Genomic DNA, 20,165 nt, shown 5'->3' with positions numbered 1-20,165 from the left:
GTAAGGACGACACAGAGGAAGAGACCATAACAATGCAATGATGGCATCTGGGCTAGGCATCTAGAAGTGGGCTTATGGAAGCCCAGGGCGGGCAGTGCATGACTACAGACATCGGGAAAGCCTCCTAGTGGGATGGGTGCTGGATCTTGAAGGATGAGCAGGAGTTTGTCAAGTAGCTAGGAGGAAAAGAATTCCAGACAGAGGAGAGAACCCTGTGCAGAGGCTCAGGGGCATGAAGAGAGTTTAGTGTGCACAGGAAATCCCAGGAATCTTCCTACTGGCCACAATATGAGGAGCAAGAGCCAAGTGGCCAGAGATGAGATCAAGAGCATTAAGACTACATGGGGGCTTGAAGGTCATTGGAAAGGAGGGTGAATTTTGAGCAGAGGAACACTATGATCCCATGTACGTTCAGGAACTCATACTCTGGCAGAAGAAAATGGATGGGAGAGATGCAAAGCGATGTTGGAGAATTAATTAGGAGGGTTTTGCAATAGGGCAGGAAAATTGACGAAGCCCGTCATTATGAGGTAGTGGGGATGTAGGGGAAGGGAAAGAGCTGAGGAAAAAGAGATGGAGCCGACACATCATGTGTCGGGGGACACAGAAGATGTGACTCCCAGGGTCTAGTTGGCAATGACACAGGGTGTCAAGGAAGGTAAGGACTGAATTGCATCCCCTGGATTCGTCAAGTAGGAGGCCAAAGGAAATGCAGGCATGGCCAAGGAGTGGGAAAGTAACCAGGCTGCAGGTGGCTGAGTAGGGAGAGAGGAGATGCAGCAAGTGTGACTCCACTTTGGAAAAGACTGGCTGGAGATTGAAAAAGAGATGATGTGTGATGTAGAGAAATGCCAGGTGACGGTGTTTGGGTTTTAAAATGGGCAACAATCTATGCAAGTTTATGGAGAAGCTGGAATCAGGGGAGAGGGTGAAGTCAAAGCTCAAGGGAGGAAGGAGATGATTGTAAGAGGTAGGTCTCTGCAGGGTGAGAGGGATGGGTGGTCACTCTCCCAGACAGAACTTGTCTCTGCTCCTCCACCCAAGGCCTGTTTCTGAGGGATAGCCTCAGATGTCCCACAGATGATGCAGTAAGATAACATTGTTAAGGTATTTGCCCCACACCTAACATAGAACAAGCACTCGGTGAATGTGTTTACTCTGAGTATGAGAAGCAGTGGTCTAGCTGAGGCTAGGCTGTCTGCTATGAGAGTGAGACGGCAATGGCATTGACCACTGGGAGTTTGTGATCTGAGTCTCATCAGTCTGTGCAAACAGACATATCCAAGAGAGGCACTGGCCAATACAGACGTTAATGAATAGTACAGTGTGAGGTGAGGTTGGCCCAGCCAAGTAAGAGCCCACCTAGGGCAGTACTGACTCCCCTCCCAGTACAAACCGTGTGCTGATTCAAAAAGAGATGAATGTTTATCCCTGGGCAGATGGGTGGGGAATTCTTTAATGCTATTTGCAAGACTTCAGTAAAAATGCTTCATGAATCCTGCCCTGTCACAAGCGTGCATGGAAGTTGTGCTTAGACTCAGCCCTAATAGGCTTTATATAGTACAGTACTGATTTTCTTTCATGTTATAATAGAATCCGATTTAATATTTGCTTTCTGCTCTAGCTGCTTGCTGTTGACTGATTCAACACAGAATCCTTCCCTGGTGCCCCCCGACCTCGTTGTTATTCCCTCATTTTGTGTGTTGGCATTTGATTCCTGTCTCCAGCATGAACCACTTTACACATGTCTTCCTTCAGCTGGCGACAGTCACGTGCATGAATTCTGAATGCATTACTCTCTGGAGCGGCTGCTCCAGCAGACCTACCATTAGGAAGGGGGGCTTCCCGGCAGGGTTCATTTCCATCAGTCAGACATTGAGGATATGCAGAGCTTAGCTTGGGAATCTGAGGCTGTGATCTGTTCTGTTCTTGGGCAGGAGATTCTCCAACTTAATCTTAAAATGCCCAGCACTGTGGCCATTAATTCAGCAACATTTTGCCCTCCTATGAAATACCAGTCTTTCTCGAGTTTTTGACAAGGCATTTAAAACCTTTGCCGGAATGTGAACATCAGCCTTAGACAGAGCTGTCCAGAGGGAAGAGGCTGCCCTTCTTGAGACCCAGTGAGCCTGGCTGGCTTGTAGGAGAGAGAGTCTGTTCTAGTCTCCTGTTATCTATGAGTGGATCGAACCACCAACCTTTGGAGTATGATATCATTGTAAGGCTAGAGTTGGAGACAACATCTCCCTTGGTAGGAAAAGATAGCTGGTTTCACTAGCAGGCAGCACAGAGCTACAGTTAAGAACACGAGCTTTGCAATCAGGCAGGTATGGGTGTCCAAACTGGCTTCAGTTCTTATAGACCACATGATCTATAGCCAGTCCTCACTCTCATCTTTAATTTCCCTTCCTATAAAATTTAGTTAATTATTGTATCTTCCCTGTAGGATTCTTGGGATGATTAAGTGCACATAAACTAGCGAGCAGAGTGTCTGGAACAAACCCCTGTGCTCTTCTCATGTCCTGGGGTCAAAAATGGTGGCTGCATGAACCTCCCACCCAACTTTACTTCTTATCTTCATGCACCAAAGCTTGTGCAATGTGAATATTCATCTATCCATATCCAAGTGTTCTGGCAGCCTGTCCTACAGAGAAACACCCCCACCGCCATGCATACACCACATAGATCCCAAATTGTGTGAGATTTTATGCAGGATGCCAGGATATGTTGGCTTGTGACAGGCTATTCATATCCCTCAACCCTTGAGTTCTACGACAATTAGGACAAGGAATCCAGTAAGTGTCCAATATACATACATATCATTGACACTAAAGCTGGCTGGAGGATGCGGCTTGGTCCTGAGAACAGAAAGATGTGAACCTAGGTCCTTGCATCCTCCTCTCCCTTGGCACACATGATTGAAAGAAGGAAAGCCACAGTGGGCACAGCTGAAAGGGGAGTTTGGGGTTGTCGTCTCTGTCTACCACTTTTTCTCAGAATCGATCAGAGCATGGAGATTTGGGGTTGAAGGAGGGGAAGAGATGCGTGCATGTGATGAGGGTGGGAACGCAGCAAGGGCAGATGGAGAGATGCTGGTCAGGAAGTGGCTGCACAGCCTCACTGGGCCCTTCTTTGTCTCCTTACAGGTGTCCCATCAGGTCCCCGCAACGTCATCTCCATCGTCAACGAGACATCCATCATCTTGGAGTGGCACCCGCCCAGGGAGACAGGTGGGCGGGATGATGTGACCTACAACATCATCTGTAAAAAGTGCCGGGCTGACCGTCGAAGCTGCTCCCGCTGCGATGACAACGTGGAGTTTGTGCCCAGGCAGCTGGGCCTGACAGAGTGCCGCGTCTCCATCAGCAGCCTGTGGGCCCACACCCCCTACACCTTTGACATCCAGGCCATCAATGGAGTCTCCAGCAAGAGTCCCTTCCCCCCACAGCACGTCTCCGTCAACATCACCACAAACCAAGCTGGTAAGTATGGAGGCGTCTGTGCTCCTTCTGTCCATCTGTGTGGCTGGCTCTTTGTCCATCTCTGTGCGGGAACAAAGCTATAGCCACACCCATTCTGCTAGTCTGCCCTCAGGGCTGCTTCCAGGAGTGAAAGTGTCAAGTGATGGGCATTTGTAGCCATAGGGAAAACAGGTATAGTGTTTCACCTGAGAGTGAGCTGGATTCTGAGGGATTTTCTTGTGCCTAGCACAAAAGCAAAGATGCATATCCAAGCCAGAGTAAGACATAGTGCTCTGCATCCAGCTGGGACTCAACAAATGCCATTGGAAAGATGGATGGACAGACAGATGGGTGGGTGGATGGATGGACAGAGGGATGGATGGGTGGGTGGGTGGATGGATGGAGGCACTGCATGATCTTGAGAACATCAGTGCTGCTTTATGAGAAAACCCAATGAAAGAAATTTCCCAGAAATCATGTGATAAAGTCAGTATTGCCTTCATAGATTATTTTTCAATTAAACCCATGTAATTCAAGAGTGCATTATACTTTATAGCTTGCTCAGATGAATGCTACACTGTTACAGAGACCTCAGGTAGTTAGCAATAGATCGTTCCTGATAGCCAGTACATCCTGTGGCGTGCACAGCTCAGAACACATTTTCTTCTCTTCTCTTTATTTCTGTATCTTACTCTTCTGACCTTTTCTCTTTATTACTGTTCACACCTCTTGCAACAATTCTTTTCTTTTTATATCCATTTAACCAGTGCACTCACTCACTCGTTTATTTATTTATTCACTCATTATTAAAAGATAGTTATTTAGCATCTACTGTGTGCCAAGCTGTAGATTAGACACTGTGAGGGATATGGCGATGCTGGGACACCGTTATTCCTCCCATGGAACTCATCAAGTGAAGAATTTACAGGAAATAGACGCAAAGCACAAAGCTGCAAGGTAGTGTTTTCTAAGCATCATGTGCTGTACACATGCCATAAATACCAAGGGAGTTAGAGAGAAATGAGCAATCTCTCCCCTGGGGTGACGATGCAAGGCTGCAGAGGGGAAGTGGACATCACGTCTATAGGCAATGGGGGTCATAGGCAATGGACCATGATCTTATTTGGAATTATGGATTTTTCTCAATCAACAGATTCTAAAACGAGAGCTTGTTAGCGGAAGAGCAGGAGCCAAGCATCTTTCTTTGCTTTCTCTCCCTCAGTGTAACTTTCCTTCTTGACCTCCTCTCTCCTACTCCATTGATGTTTTTCTACTTCTCACCTCCCCATCCTCAGCTCATTCTGCCGCTTTTAATACCAGGCATCTTTGATGGCAGATGATTCTTGGGTTTAAGCTGTCAGAACTGAGAAGAAAAAAAGGTGTCATAGGAGAGCGTGGCTGTCCAGATGGCTGCGTTGTTGCTGGGAGTGTCTGTGTTCGTGTGTGCGTGTTTGTATGTATGTGTATGGTCACGTGTTTACAGGCACACGTGTGTAGTGAGAAAATAAGAGTGGAAGTGCGGAAGCCTCCAGCTGGTGACCACAGCCCCAGCGCCATGGAGACAAAGGTTGTGACAGTCTATCTTACCAAAAGAGACGGGAATGGTGATTTCTGCATCATGTTGAGTGTGTAACATGGGCAGCCTTTGTTAGCAGTATTTCACTTGGAGAGTTTAAGGCAGAAAACTGGCTGAAATATTTTAGTGTCCCAGCTTCTGGGAATAATAATCCTGCCAGGCTGTCATGTTATGCTGGGCTTGGCTGTCTTTTCTGTCTCTTTAAGCATGTGCGAACAAACCTGCCACTTATATTGGTTTGCTTTGATTTCTGCGCCTCCCTTCTCTTACCCTGCTATTCCCGAACCTGCCCATCTGCTTGCCTTGCCATCTGCACCTTCCCTGGCTGCAGAGGAGCTGAGAGACCAGGGTTCCTGCAAGGGCCCTGCATTACCAACATTCAAAATATTTCTTTTTATCCTCACCCATTCGCTCCTTCAGGAGCATATTTTTCTTGCCCTTTGTTCCTGCTCTAAGGTCCTTTATCCTTAATCTTCCCTGTTTTGTAGTCCCAGCCCCATTGTCACCTTCCAATCTTTGATTTATCTTTGGGAATTCTGGAGTTGGGTGCCAGAAAGTTTACAGTCAATGAGAGAATGGTACAGCTGCTTCTTGGTGGCACATGGTTATTATAAAATACATGTCAGTGGACCAGTGGTTCCTGACCTGTGGGCTGCAGGGCTCTGAGGAACATGGTGTTATCACACTGCTTTGGTGCATCCACATGAGAATGCAAATTATTCTCAACCAATAGATAATTTTTTTGAAAAGATGAGAACCTTCAAAATAAACACTGGAGACTTTACCTCTGCAAGAGCAGTTTAGAAACATGAATGGAAGCTACATTTTTTAAGACATGAAAGAGAGACTAAATAGCAGGCATCATAAAATCTCTAATGACTCAGATCCATTAAGGGATGTGGCGGATTGGGCCCGGGTATCACCAATAAATCATGACATGTCCAACCCCTTTCCAGGCACCCCTGAGCTCTTCCACTCTAGGGGAGAGCCAGGTGAGCCTCCCCATCCCAGCCTCATGGTATGTTCTGGCCCCCAGGGTCCTATTGTTTGGGTCATGAGTAGGTAGATGGCAGGTAAAGAATTTGACCAAGAGCAATCCTGGAATCAATCATTCAATCAACTGATAAGTGTTTATCTAGTGCCTATTCTGGGTCTGGAACTGCCCAAACTGAAATAGCTGGGCACCATTGAGTGGGTCCCGAGTGAGGAGAAGATGAGTAATAATTATTATAGCTAACACCTCATGTTTGTGTTTCATTTGAATTGACAAAGAATTTTGGAATACATGGACCCATTTGATCCTCATAATTACCCTATGAATTAGGCATTGTTGTTCCCATTTTTCAGATAAGGAAGCAGAGACTTAAAGGGGTTTGGAGAATCTAGGATTAGAGGAGGGTCAGAAGGACGTGGCGTCTTTGTTTCTGCCTTCCTATTTCCTGCTCTAAAAAGTGGACAGACCCTCTGGGCTCTTGATTTCATACTCTCCAAGCATGGAGGGGTTATTCAGAGCCACCTGATGCCATCCTGCTGAGAGGGGGGACCTCACTTTGCAGCCTCTGTTACCCTTCCATAATTTTCTCTGTGACACTGAATGATAAAAGGCTTTACCCTGCCTCCGGAGGCAGATGCATGATGAGTGTGTGTTTGCTGAGGGGTACAAGTTGTTCCCAAGGTGAATTGGATCCTGACAATGGATGTAAGGGTCACCTGAGAGAAGGGTTTGGACAAGTTGGCTGCCAACTGGTTGTGGACTTGATCTGACGCCTGATGCTCATGAACGTCAGACTCTTTCTTGGGCGGCTGCTTGCTGCTCTGGGCTGCTCCTCTTTTGTTTAGGAGCTATGGTCCGCATCTATGGCTGGGCATGCAGCTCTTACTGTTCAGCAAACACAGGGTTGTCTTGCTTTTCTTTCTCGGGGCTGTCCAGATGTGCCACACTGATGTTACATCATGCTGCTCTCATGAGCCCTGCCCAGTGGAGGCAGGCAGCTCCTCTTAGCTGATTTAGGTACTGGACAAAAATGGTTATGGTTGGCATCAGTCCATCAGAGACAGTCACCGATACGCATTTCTTGACCCTAAAGTTGTGATCTAAGAAGAGATCATAGGAGATTTTGTAATCATCTTTTGGTCCGTTGGGCACACAGTAGATCCAGTTCTTCCCCTGGAGGCAAGCATGACTAGGGGCGTAAGGAAGGGTCTGTTGAGTCCTGTTGAGAGCTTCCATCTCCTTCCATGATGATCTCAGTCATGTATATAGTCAGATTCCTCAAGGATCTTGTTTCACTTGGAAAATAGCAGGATAGGATCCTTACCCAGCACATAGGCAGTGGCAGAGAACTACCATTTCTGAGCACCTCCAACGTGCCAAGCCCCTACCAAGTTCTTTAAAAAGATGAGGTGGTTCAGGTGAAGAAACTGGGGTCAGAGTGCTTTTGAAATTTGCTTAGCATCTTACAGCCAGCAAATGATGTTTCTGAGTTTCAAATTCAGGTTTGTGGCCATTTTATCCTCAGACTAATCAAAAATCGCATTATGGTGAGCTGTGTAAGTTGTAAGCTCTCTCTACTCTATTGCCACATAGCCGGGCCACTTTAGCTGTCAAAAAAATGTCCATCATTTTTGGTCAGGGTTGGTCATGAATTATGCAAACTCAGATTTACGTGAGGTCTTCAGGGATGCAGCCTTGCACCGAATACAGCTGCCTTAAGTTTAAAATAGACCAGATCAGGTGGAACTCTCTCTGTTCCAGTGGCCAAGCGATCTGCAGAGCGGTTGTTATCACCACTAACTCCTGCAGTCACTCGCTGGCACCGGGCCCCAGATTCAGACTGATGGCCAGATCATCTGGCTGTCAGAGAGAATTAAAGTGAATGACAAACTTTAATTCTCTTTTCTGCCAACTAGCCTCAGAGTATCAGAGCTGGGGATGGGGACCTCAGAGGAAATCTTGGAGAAAATAAATAAGACAAATCAGACCAGCACATCTATATAATCAACTTGTAGTAAGACAAAATAAAGTCAGTGAATTTGGGACCATCTAAGCCAGAGAGAACTAATTCAAAGACCCATGAGGCCAGGCAGGTAATGGACAGGAGCAAAGCAGGGCCAGGTATCAGGCAATAGGGACTGGTGGGGACTGCAGGGAACTGAAGAGAACAGGGGCAGCCCCTACTCAACTCCAGCAAGTAGTGCCATACCCAGCACTTCCAGATCTTATAAGCTGAAAATCCAGATTTAAAATGTTGACAACTAATTAGAAAATTTTAAAGCACTTGAGAGCCAAACAAATCCAATTCTAGATTTGGTCTGTTGGCTGTGGTTTGCAACCTCTGATTCAGAGGGCTAATCAGATTGACCCAAGCTTGAAAGGTGAGTGCGCTATGTTACTGCAGTCTCCTTCCACCATGGGGCAGTCCCCTTCCTCCCCTTTTGGGCTCATGGTGGCATAGGTGTGGAGGAGTCCTGGGGCTGGTGCCTTTCTCTGCTCCTCATGTGATTCATGCAAGTTCATTGAACAGCCATGATCCCTCTTTTCTCAACTGCAAAATGGAAGTAATGACACCTGCTTCCTGGTGAAGCTGTGACAAGACAATGAGACAGGGGATAGAAAATTACTTTGTAAGCCGTGCTGTGGACTGGGAGATGAGCATCGTTTCTGAGAATATGTCCTGAGCCAGACAGCAATTTGCTGGACTTTTTCTATCTAGGCTGTTTCCTTCCAAGGCCCCTCAGTCTCTTTGTTTGGGGGTGATGTCATTCATATCAGATGGATGAGAGGTATTGGTTTGTCCATTCTTCAAGGAAGGAATAGGCGAGAAAGGAGAGCAGAGCAGTCTGCGTCCCAATGAGTAAACGATGAGGGCAGGAGTAGAGCCAGGACCTGTGTATCTGGCACAGGCTGATCCTGCCACTCAGAGGAGCCCTTCTGTACCTCCTCATTGTGTGTTTGCAGACACAACACTTTTCCCTTTACTGTCGTGATGTCATCAGCAGCACTTATGTCTGACATTTATCTTACACACAGTTCATGTATGGCCTGCTGTTCTGATTGCAGGTGGAATACTGACATATTCACTATGCCCACAACACAGACACAATCCATTACTTCATTTCTTTTTTACAAAATACTACATTACTTCTGTTAATAGTCACAGGCCCCTATAGTTTGTCCATTTTTAAGGCATTTTTGAAGTTCTTAGACAATTAAAGTCACTCAGAGCCGCTACTTTTTCTACAAAAGAATTACCTAGCCCACCAATTCCTCTGAACACATCACCTAATTTGCATTATTCCTTGGTTAAATATAGTATTTGCATGCATAAAGAATAATCTTTGAATATGAAAAGGAATTTTACGATATTGCAATATATTGAGCTCTTTGGAGGAAAGATATTATGTAAATCTCAAAATTAAATATTAAAACAATATTACACTGCTGCCTATAAAAATTTAGAGTGTTAAGATCCATATGCTGAAACTAGTTCATTTTTAAGGGCTGATCTCATTGGAAATTAGCAGGCGAAATTTGCTCCATAGAAGAGAAAAGATTGAGTCAGAACTTTAAAAAGACTGGAATGACTTTAAAGAAAACTTTCGTGGAAATTAATAAAGAAAAGTTTAAAAACCTTAAGTAAATGAAATTTTCACTGTTCTTAATTCAATTTCATCGTTCATTTCATTGCTTTCTTCTCACTGTTAATTCCAAAAAGGTTGTTTTTATTATTTCTTAAGCCCTGGCATTGAGAAGGAAATTCCAAGTGTCCTCAGAAAGGTCCTGGCCATTTGCAAACAGTGGCATCTTGTCTGCTGAGCTGAGCAGGTCAGTATGTAGCACTGCCCATGACCAAAGTCGTGGCTTCCACCCCTGGCAGCCTTGGGGCTCCCCACTAGATGGTGAGCTCTACGGAGAATCAGACCTTCTCACCTACCCCACACAAGGAGGGACCACACAGCACTAGGCATGAAGAGCCTTGATAAATATTTGCCAGGGTCCTTGAGTCCCCACATATGAGCATTAGTATATAAATGTTTGGCTGGTATATGGTGATCAGAACATGTCCTGGTGGTCCACAGGTGGCCAGGTGATCCCTCCAGGTCAGCCAGATGAACAGGCACCTTCCTCCTCTTGGCTCCTAGAAGGAAACTTAAGAGAATGACTTTAGGATGATGCTACAAGCCCAGTTCCACTCAGAGGAACACAGTGAGAGTCAGCCACACTCAAAAGGGTTGGTTGGTTTGTTTGTTTAACCACTTTAACTTTGGAAATGTACTCATCCATTCAACACAGCATTTGTGACTGCTTTCCACAGGCTGAATTACTGGTTCCTGCTTCTAGGGGCTCCCATCCACCTACTCAACATATTTATCAAGGCCTTCTGTGGTCTTACACGGCTCCAGGCACCAGGAACATAGGAGCAAACAGCACAAACAAAACTGTGACTTGAGAGGCTCACGTTCTAGTCACAGTACTCGCTGAGACTGGGGTCAGAGGCGCAGAAAGTCACAAGTGAGCGGTGGCTACCTGTGAGGCACCTCAAGGGGCCCTCAGCCAGGCTCTTGGTACCACAACCTGCTGTGGTTCCAGCTCTCACTTCCCAAAAGTTAGCAGGTAACCACATGCAGTTGCCAGAGAGCATTTCCATCTGTGGTGGTTGTTGCTATGCAGTGACAGCATTGGGTGGGATATTCCATTGTTCACCAACTGATCAATTTGAACTTCTTGTGAACAGATATCACCTGCTGGGCCATGTGGTGATTGGGTGTGGGAATTCTCCCCATTCCAGGTCCTGAGCATTGCCTAACAACACTGCTAACAGCTGGAGAACAGCTGAAAATGCATGGCTGCGAGGATGACGAGAGGGGCTCATGGGACCTGGGGACCTGTTTGCTCATTTTACTCCACTGTGGGCCAGGCACGCCAAGTAGGTGGCTTGTGAAGTAAAAATGCGACTGCTGGCAGTGAGGCTGTAGTAAGTCTCTTACCCTGCTCAAAGTCCAAATAAGATTGTTCTAACCCTCGTTGCAGAGGGAACCTCTAGTTGGATTACGAGATAGTTGCTGTTTGCCTCACAGCCCCAGCAAAGGGGGTGGAGAGAGGAGGAGTCCCGGTGAGGTGTCCGCTCCACGCTCCTCCACAAACGTCAGCCCCGTGAGCTGACTGTAATCTCCAAGCGAGCATGCACCAGATCCATCTTATTGACTATGGTTCCCCAGTGTCTAGCCAGGTGCCTGAAATAATAGCATTCAATAAATGTTCATTGAATGAATTAATAAATGATCGGATAAATGTATGAATGAATGCCTCAATCTCTCTTAATCTAATCTCAGGGATCAGGAAATAGTGCAGCTTGAGCTCTTTCCTTCCTCAAGCATCTTTGGGTGGGCCTTGCAATTGGAGTTAATTCTCCCATATGTTGGTGAGATCTGGCACTTCCTGGGTGCACTGTCCTCCCAAAACATGGCCCTGTGGGAGGCACTCTGCTGTGACCTGGGCCGCCCCGCTCCCCCACGGGCAGGGCCCCAGCTGTTGAGCAAGCTCAGTTGGGGGTAGCTGCGAGGGCATTCCAACGCCGTTGTCTGTCCACCTGCACGCCAGTTCCGCGCCTATCATTTTCACAGCACCATCCATGTTAAACAGGCAGGAGCACCAGGGGTTTTTGAATGCAGCAATTAACAAAACAGTAATCAAGCTAAGTGTTTAATTTCAGAAAATTAACATCTTCTCTGAGCGGATGTGAAAGATGGGGAAAAAAGGCACATTAAATGTTCTGGGTAAATAAAGGCATCACCGGACCACAAATATTTTCCAGTGCAAGGGAGACTTTCTGCCAACCCCCCAGGCCTTGGGACCGGTTTCCTTCTGAAAGCTGAACTACAGGACAACATCAGCTGTAGAACTGAGCCCTAGGATTTTAAAATGTGTGTGTGTTTCTCTCTTTTACTTTTCTTTCGTTTTTTTTTTTTTTTGAGGGACAGAGCAAATGCCGTATCTATCCAGAAGAGCTCAGGGGAACAAGGGCCCATTCGTGCCCCTGTGAACCTATCTGCCTCATAGAAAATCCTGATGTGTGTGTTGTCTTCTCTGAGCTGTGCTAGTTATAAGGGTGACACAGTGAGTTCTTGAATGTGCATTAGTTTTTTTGTGAATAGATCCTATTTCTCCTGATGGACTGAGGGCTTCGAGGGAAAAGACCAGGTCTTGCTCCTCCAGTGTCCCCTGCACCTCAGCACAGTGTCCCCTGTTCCGGGATGTCCAGGCTGGCCTTACATAGTGGGGAAGTCACTTTCTCTCTCACATTCACTGCTTTAACCCGTAAATTGTAAGAGTTGACAGAAAACTGAATGACCTCGGATGTCCTTTCAAAGTTTAGCATTCTCATTTCCAGATTTCTAGACAAAGAGTTCTCAAACCTGAGCATGCATCAGAATCTCCTGGAGGGCTTGTGAAAACACAGATCGCTGGGCCCCACCCCAGAGTTTCTGACTCAATGGGTCTGGGTGGGGCTCAAGAGTCTGCATTTCTTACCAGTTCCCAGGTGATGATGATCTGGGAGCACATTTTGAGAACTAGCTGGGTCAGGTGGATGATCCCAATAAAGAACCCCCACTATTCCAGAGGTAATATCAGAAATGAGGGCCTCTGCCCTAAACCCACATCCCCAGAGCAGCCCCCAACCCCCAGCCCCCAGTTGTCACCCTCCCTTGGCTTGGAAACAAACCCTTAGTGGATGGACCCATGAAGGAGGCACCTGTGTGGGGGTGTGAGGCTGACTCAGCCACCCAGGCCGGAAGCCCTCACTATCTCCCCCATACCCACTTCACTGAGCCCATGATGATACTCCGCCCATATTCTACAACAGCGTCAAACTGATACTACCCACCCAAAGCAGTCCTCTGTCCCCAGGTGACTCCAGGGTAGAAAGGGAGATTCGAAGGCGGTGTCAGGGTCATCTCAGGGCACAGCCCAGAGCAAAAGCAAAGAAGCCAATGTCCACAATAGGGGAAAACAATTAGAAAAATAATGAATTCTGCTTCTGTATTCATACCCAGTCTCCAAACTAATTGTTTATTTGTTTAATCTACTTTGACCAGAAGTGTTACTGCACCAAAAATATTTAATGAGTCAGGCTTCCTAATGTAAAATTCAAGCATATTTGTGCAATGAAATGAGTTTTCATCAACAGAGGGAGAACCTGTTATCTAAGCAGTACCTTCTCAACAAAGTTATCTTCTAGAATAGAAATGTCAGAGGAAACACAATTCATCATTTGCACAATTCCTCAGTGTGCAAACTGTTCTTCTTTGTCATCAGTACTAGTGGGTGTGAAATCTTTAGCTGACATTTAAATATAGATTTTGGGTTTTCTCTAAGAACGTGTTTCATATAAGAAGAAGGATAACCCACCACCCCCAACTCCTCACTCCCAGCCTCATCGCCTGTGCCTTTTAGGAACTTGTGTAATTTAATGTGAGGCCTCGGGGGACTTCTGGAGGCTGCCCAGCACTTTTGGGTCTCTCTGTGAACCTTCTGAGTCTCGACCGGGGAGATAGGAAATGGACTGGCTTCAGGGCTCTGGGATTCCTGCTTCTGATTCACCCAGAGCAGCTCTGAATTGTGCTGTTTCACACTTTATGCTTCAAAGAAAATTTTGTTGGGAGAAAGGATTCCACAGCTTAAAAAGAAGGAAAATTAGAAAACCGCTAAAGTTAGGGTCACATTTCAGCTGAAACATCCCAGTGAGATGGGGATGGCCATAGCCTCCGGCTTCTGCCTCTGCGCCAGGTAGAAGCACTCCAGTCCCCATGCCCCCAGGACTGTTATATTCAGAACTGCTCCTTATTCCTCCCCAGGTGCAGGCTGCAGAATAACAACCCTGCCTCCTCACCTCTGCATCTTTCTCCTTTGAAGGTCAATATCCATGTTAGATGCAACTACGTGATTTTCTGACCCCTTTTATTTCCAATGTCTTTAGAGAAGATCCTGCAGTCATTCCATTTCCTGAACATCTATTATGTGCTAAGACAGTGGGAAGAAGCTAAAAACATGACTTCTGCCCTAAAGAGTTTATTCCACTGATGCGGAGCAGAGATGAGCCCCCTGGAAAGTTAGATAACAGTGCTCTGTGTCCCAAGGTGGTGATTACAGCCCAATGAGAGTTATTAAAATAGGGCTTTGAGTTGGAAGGAGGGAAGGGGCACTTTTGTGGGCGTGGTCTGGCAGGGCTAAGCCAGGGCAGTGTGTGGCCTGATCTGTGCCTCCGAAGACTGGTGGGGTTATGAAGAGAGGCGGGCAGAGTGGGTAGTACTACAGGCAGAGATCCCAAAAGCTGAGTTCTGCTGGAACACAGTGAGTGGAGAAGTTAGATGAGAGCAGCAGGTTTCGGAAAGAGAATAGGGGGAAGCAGCCTGGACCGGCCAGTGTTAAATGTTAGAGAGGAAGTTAGGACTTTTTCCAAAGGGGAGCCATTGAAGGTTTTTGACCTTCAGAGAAATGTGGGTGAATCGAGCTTTGGAAAGATCAAGGTGGCTGGAGTGCAGTTTGAAGTGAAGAGGCCCAGAAGTGAACAAGGGATTTGGGATAGGGTATCAGGTGTAACGAGATACAGGTGACAAGACCAGGAGGAAGGCCAGGGCAGAGCCAAGGGAGCGTCCATGACTCCTGGGCCTGAGTCACACCATCAGATGGGCGGGCCACGGCTCATCCTTTCGGCAAAGTCACAAAGTCCTGTTGTCCTCACGGACAAGCCACCTCACCATTTACTTTCTAGATTATTTCCCAGAAAACTTCAGGTCATCTCAAGATATCACAGGAAATCATCTCTCTTCTGGAGTATTTATCACACCAACCTCTGGGGAACCCCACTGTTAGCCTTCCCTTTCTCCAAACCCTTTCTTATCCATCGCCTCCACCTTGACTGGCTTGACATGTTTATTTATCCCCTCAAAGATATTTATCAAATAAATACCCAAGGCTGTCACTAGACCATGTTTTTCACATTTACCTTGGGGAACTATGCCCAGGGATTTATTTGCATATGTGAACAGTGATGGACCCAGAAGGAGATTTTGAGGTGGTTGCCAGGTCCCCTGGCCTGGCAGACTGGATCGAATTGGAAGGAGTAACACAGGGCACATCCTCAGAACATTTGAAAAATTCATAACATAAGGATTAATATTCCTGTTTTATAGTTGAGGAATTTGAGGCCACAGGAAGTTAAATAACCTTAGCCCAAGATCACACAGTAAACAGACGGCAGGGCAAGAATAGGAGCCCACTCTTCTCTGCAGCATCTATAGGGCCCTAACCATAGCCTTTCTCTATTTTTGCTAATTCCTACTGCCCTGGGCTGGGGCCCTAGGCTCCTTACTGTTCCTTACTCTGCCTTGTTTTCCTCACAGCTGGGGTCTGTGCTTTAGACTGCAGGTGGTTAGTCCAAGGGTGATTTGGCTGGGAAATGCTATTCTGGGTAGAATAGAAGAAGTTAGCGTTATTATATGATGCAGCAATTCCACTCCTCGGTATACACCCAAGAGAAATGCAAACATACATCCACATGGAAAGTTGCACATGAATGTTCTTAGCAGCATTATTCACATCAGCCAAAATGCGGAAACAACCCAAATGTCTATCAACTGATGGATATTTGTCCTAGAAAAAGTAATGCCCAGGATGGTAGAAGAGGCCACTAAGCTTCAGACGCACACTGTTCAGGCTGGGGCACCGGCATCTCTCTGAGAGGTCACTGTGAACACCTACCCCCCGCCCCCTACAAACAACATAGAAGGACTGGGGAAGCTCCCCCACCCTGCCCAGCATGAGTTATTGTGAGGAAGGCAGGTGGGCTCTCTTTCTATGGGCCTCTTTAAAAAGTTCAGATGTGAAAGTCCCCCTAACTGGACTTTCTAGGCCATTTATCTTCCAGGAGACTTGCTAGGGCTGTCACCTGAGCCGAGGTAGAGGGGACTCAGCTATAACCTGCACCCCAGCCCCTAGGGTGGGTGAGAGGTGGCCTCAGAACAAGGCTGTCCTAGGCATGGTTTCCACCTGCAGAAGCAACAGCGTTTTTCCTTTTAGATGATATTTGCTGAACTCTGAAATCCAAGTTTCATATTTTATAACCTCTTCAAACATTTTACTGCAATAAATCTACTTAATTTTGAATGTATGTGTGTTTTGCTATTATTTTTCTTTAAAACTACTGATAAATACTTCTGACGTTTTAAATAAAATATTGTAACATACTAAACTATTATATCATTTATTATATCCCAAAATGGATTATGGTTAAAACTATTGAAAGAATCATTTTGACACAAAAATCAATTAAGACATTAGGAAGTCATTTTTAATAAGCAAAGATAATGCATTAGAACTTAATAATTGTCCTAGGGGAAAAAAAGGGGAGAAAATACCCCTATCAAATAAGAAAATCAAAATGAGGAAGAAGAAAACCTTGAACGCGACTGAGTCAATAACTAAATTAAAGGGTCAAAGAACGTCATAAACATGAAATGTATGGTCCAAGTGAACCTGAGATGTGACAGCGAGGCTTCCGCACATTAAGACTCCAGGGTCCAGGGGTCGGCCCGGTGGCATAGTGGTTAATTTCGTGTGCTCGGCTTCAGCGGCTAGGGGTTTGTGGGTTTGGATCCCGGACACAGACCTATGCACCACTCATTAAGCCATGCTGTGGCAGGCATCCTACTTATAAAGTAGAGGAGGATAGGCATGGATGTTAGCCCAGCACCAACCTTCCTCAGCAAAAAGAGGAGGATTAGCAACAGATGTTAGCTCAGGGCTAATCTTCCTCACCACCACCAACAACAAAAAAGACTCCAGGGTCCAGATTTGGGGTTATTAACTTCTGAAATAGACTCACGTCACCCTCACAGTCCCGGCCTGAGTCTCACAGGACTGCAGACCCTACGATCTCCTTTGGAGCTCTTCTTACAAATGGAGGGCTGGCTGGTGGTCCGCCCATCCCTGATGCCATTGGAAGTAACCAGTTTGGGCCAACGCTTGTCCCGTGTCACCTGTGAGTTCTTTCATAACTTGCAGCTGGGGCCATCCTGTCTCTGCAATTTATCCACATCTCATTTGTCAGCTCAGGAAAGAACATTCTGTGCACTTCCTTTCTGTATGTGATATACTATCTTGGATCTGTCTGCTTCAAAAGCAATTTGGGAGTCAGATCTCCCCAAAGTCTTCCTTGACAAAAACCGAGACAAAGGACTCACTCAGTCAGCCTGCTGTTGCATTTCCCACCCCTGAACCCTTTGACCAGTGCAGTTTAAGCCTCTCTCTGCTTCTGACACATTTAAAGGGCCTCTTATTATTGGCTGTAGACTCTCTTCTCAGACATTCCTGGTTCTGCTTCTGTTTGAACCTTAGCTCATTTTTCCTCGGTGCCCGACGGGACACTTTCCATTGCTTCCCTGCCCTTCTTTGGATCCTGGCTTCCTGTTGATCAGCCTCTTTATTTTGCTAAGAAGAAGCACAGGGCAATTTTGATTATGCTTGGGTTTTTTGAGCATTTCCTCTTTAGACCAAACACATCTTTCTTGATGCTTCTTTCCACATAGCCCCTAAACTATTTATTCTTCTTTTTTCTAAAGAAAGCTCCATATTTGTTTCTTTGCTAAATGTGAATAATTTTCTGAACTCCTGATTTTCTTTTCCTTCTCTCCATAGAACATTTAATTTAGTGGAAAGCATTCTGTGTGCTTGTGAGGGGGAGAGTTTTTCAAGCATTCAGTAAAACTGCTCCTTCATCTGAGCGTGCAGGTTTATGGAGAAAAGACAACTGGCCAGGGCTTTCTTTTGAAACCAGTGTATTCAGGGGTCACAGGGGCTGCTTCTTTGAATTAATCTTCCCATCCCTTTGTAATTTGCCTTATCTCCCTTAGTTTTGCTAGAAGAAGTTGGTGTTTGGGTGGATACTTGAACTTGTTATTTTCTGAAGCTTTTGTCTGAAAGTTTCATAGCATGTAAAACACCAGATCTAGAAGTGGCATTTGTACTTGGAAAAGGAAAAAAAAACCAATTTGTCACTGTAGGTGGTCACCGATGGCAGAGCACCAAAGGTAGGCTGCCCCTGATTTTCAGGGAGGAAGAGTAATACTTGCTTGCTTTCGTCCATGTGCTAAATCCCATCTCAAAATGTAGGACATTTACGGTGAACTGTGTGAGGATAAACAGCTTGCAGAGGGGCCTGTGACCGTTGTGTCAAAGCCATAAATCTGAGAAATGTGGGCACTGGTGACCAGAGACGGTTATCCTCTGGCAGCTTCTCCCAGATCTGTGTGCTCCTGATTGGCTGCGGGGAGGTCCTTGTCATCTACATAACAGGGGTGTTCCTTTCAGTGGATTTTGGCTATCTATTGCCTCTTGTGGACTTCAAGGATCTTCAGCGCAGGGCTGTGACTTTTTAACTTATCCTTCTGGCCCCCGTGATTAGAGCAGGGACCTGGCACAATGTTTGGTATATATGTTGAGTCTTGAGTGATGGCTTTCTAGTGATTAGAGGCAAAGAAAAGAACCAAGTCCATCAAAATCCTCAGGCCATTGGGATTCATCTTTCCAATTTTTAATACATGATGCTTCAGCTCTGAAGGCAGAAGGATCCTGAAAACCTGTGTGGCACTGACATGATGAACAACATGTAAATCGTGTTTCCACGTAGGTCTTAAGGGCAGCAGGAGCTGTGTGTGTGTTGGGGGTGGGGGGTGGCGGAGAAGCAGGCTTATCAAGAGCCATTCACAGCCTGTCTTGGTGGGTCCATCAGGATCCCCCGGGGATCTGGACTGACCCCGGAAACTGCCTCGCCTTCCCTGAAGTGCCTTCATCCTCTCCATGGCACTGCACAATGCCCACGAGGTCTAGGAAAAGATGGTCATGGGCCATCCACACTTAACCATCCAGCCTGTTGCTAAATCTGTGCTCAGTTCCTAGTTTCGTTTTATGTGACTCAGCAGCAGCGTTTCCCACATTCTCTCGTCCTGGGAACCTTCTTGCCCCTTGATTTCTAGGCAACCACTTTCTCCCATTTCTTTCTACCTCACTGGCCTTTCTTTCTCAGCCCCCTTTGCTGTTTTCCCTTCATCTCCTGAATCTTGGAATATATATTGTGTTCTGCTCATTCTCCTGATGATCTCTGTCAGTTCTGCTGCTTTCAATATCTTTGAAATACTGGTGACTCTAAATTTATATCTCCAGTCTGGACCTCTTATATACATTTGCCTACTCAGCATCTACTCTGGGACACCCTGGATGTCTCAAACCTAACAGGAGCACCTGGTCTTTTTGCCCACACTTCTCGTTTGATGTCTTGCCTGATCTCAGTTGATGGCAGCCCCACTCTTCCAGTTGCTCCAGCCAAAACCTTGGAGTCATTTTGACTCTTCTATTTCTTCCACATCCCACATCCATTGAGATATTCTAAATATATTTGGAATCTGACCGCCCCCACTCTCACCACCTCCACTGCTCCAAGCCTCATCCTAGTAACCGTGATCCTGAAGCTGGGTTATTGCAATAGTGTTTTGATCCATCTTTCAGCCTTTACATGGCCCCTGCATTCTATCTGCAGTCCAGCAGAGGGTGATACTGTTAACATGCAAGTCAGATTATCTCATTCCCCTGCTTACAACCCTCCCACGGCTCCCCATCTCTCAGAATAGGGGCCAAAGTCCTCTTTATTTATTTATTTATTTATTTATTTATTTATTTATTTTCCCCCAAAGCCCCAGTAGACAGTTGTAAGTCATAGCTGCACGTCCTTCTAGTTGCTGTATGTGGGACGCGGCCTCGACATGGCCGGAGAAGCAGTACGTCGATGCGCGCCCGGGATCCGAACCCGGGCCACCAGCAGCGGAGTGCGCTCACTTAACTGCTAAGCCACGAGGCCGGCCCCACCAAAGTCCTCTTTCAGTGTTCCTCAGGGCATTACCGTCTGTGGCCTTGTCTCTGCTCCAGTCTCACTGGCTCTTTGCTGTTTCCCTGAAAGGCTAGGCTGCTCCCAGATCAGAACCTCTGCCCTGGCTCTCCCCTCTCAAGTGCTCTTCTCCAAGATATCCACCAGCGTGGCTCCCTCCCTCCCCTCCTTCAACCCTGCACTCCTGCA

General features: G+C 46.4%; 1 protein-coding gene across 1 annotated transcript in view; it reads left to right on the top strand.

The window, feature by feature from the left end:
- Positions 1 to 20,165, top strand: part of EPHB1 (EPH receptor B1) — a 137,303-nt gene that overhangs the window by 21,376 nt on the left and 95,762 nt on the right. The window contains exon 2 of the mRNA XM_058550348.1: positions 3,147 to 3,482. Within this exon, the coding sequence (XP_058406331.1) occupies positions 3,147 to 3,482 (336 nt within the window). The remainder of the gene's footprint in view (positions 1 to 3,146; positions 3,483 to 20,165) is intronic.

The sequence above is a fragment of the Diceros bicornis genome, chromosome 2 (genome assembly GCF_020826845.1).
Source record: "Diceros bicornis minor isolate mBicDic1 chromosome 2, mDicBic1.mat.cur, whole genome shotgun sequence".
Lineage (NCBI taxonomy): Eukaryota > Metazoa > Chordata > Mammalia > Perissodactyla > Rhinocerotidae > Diceros > Diceros bicornis.
Note: the sequence above shows the minus strand (reverse complement) of the source record. Positions and strands in the feature narration are given on the sequence as shown.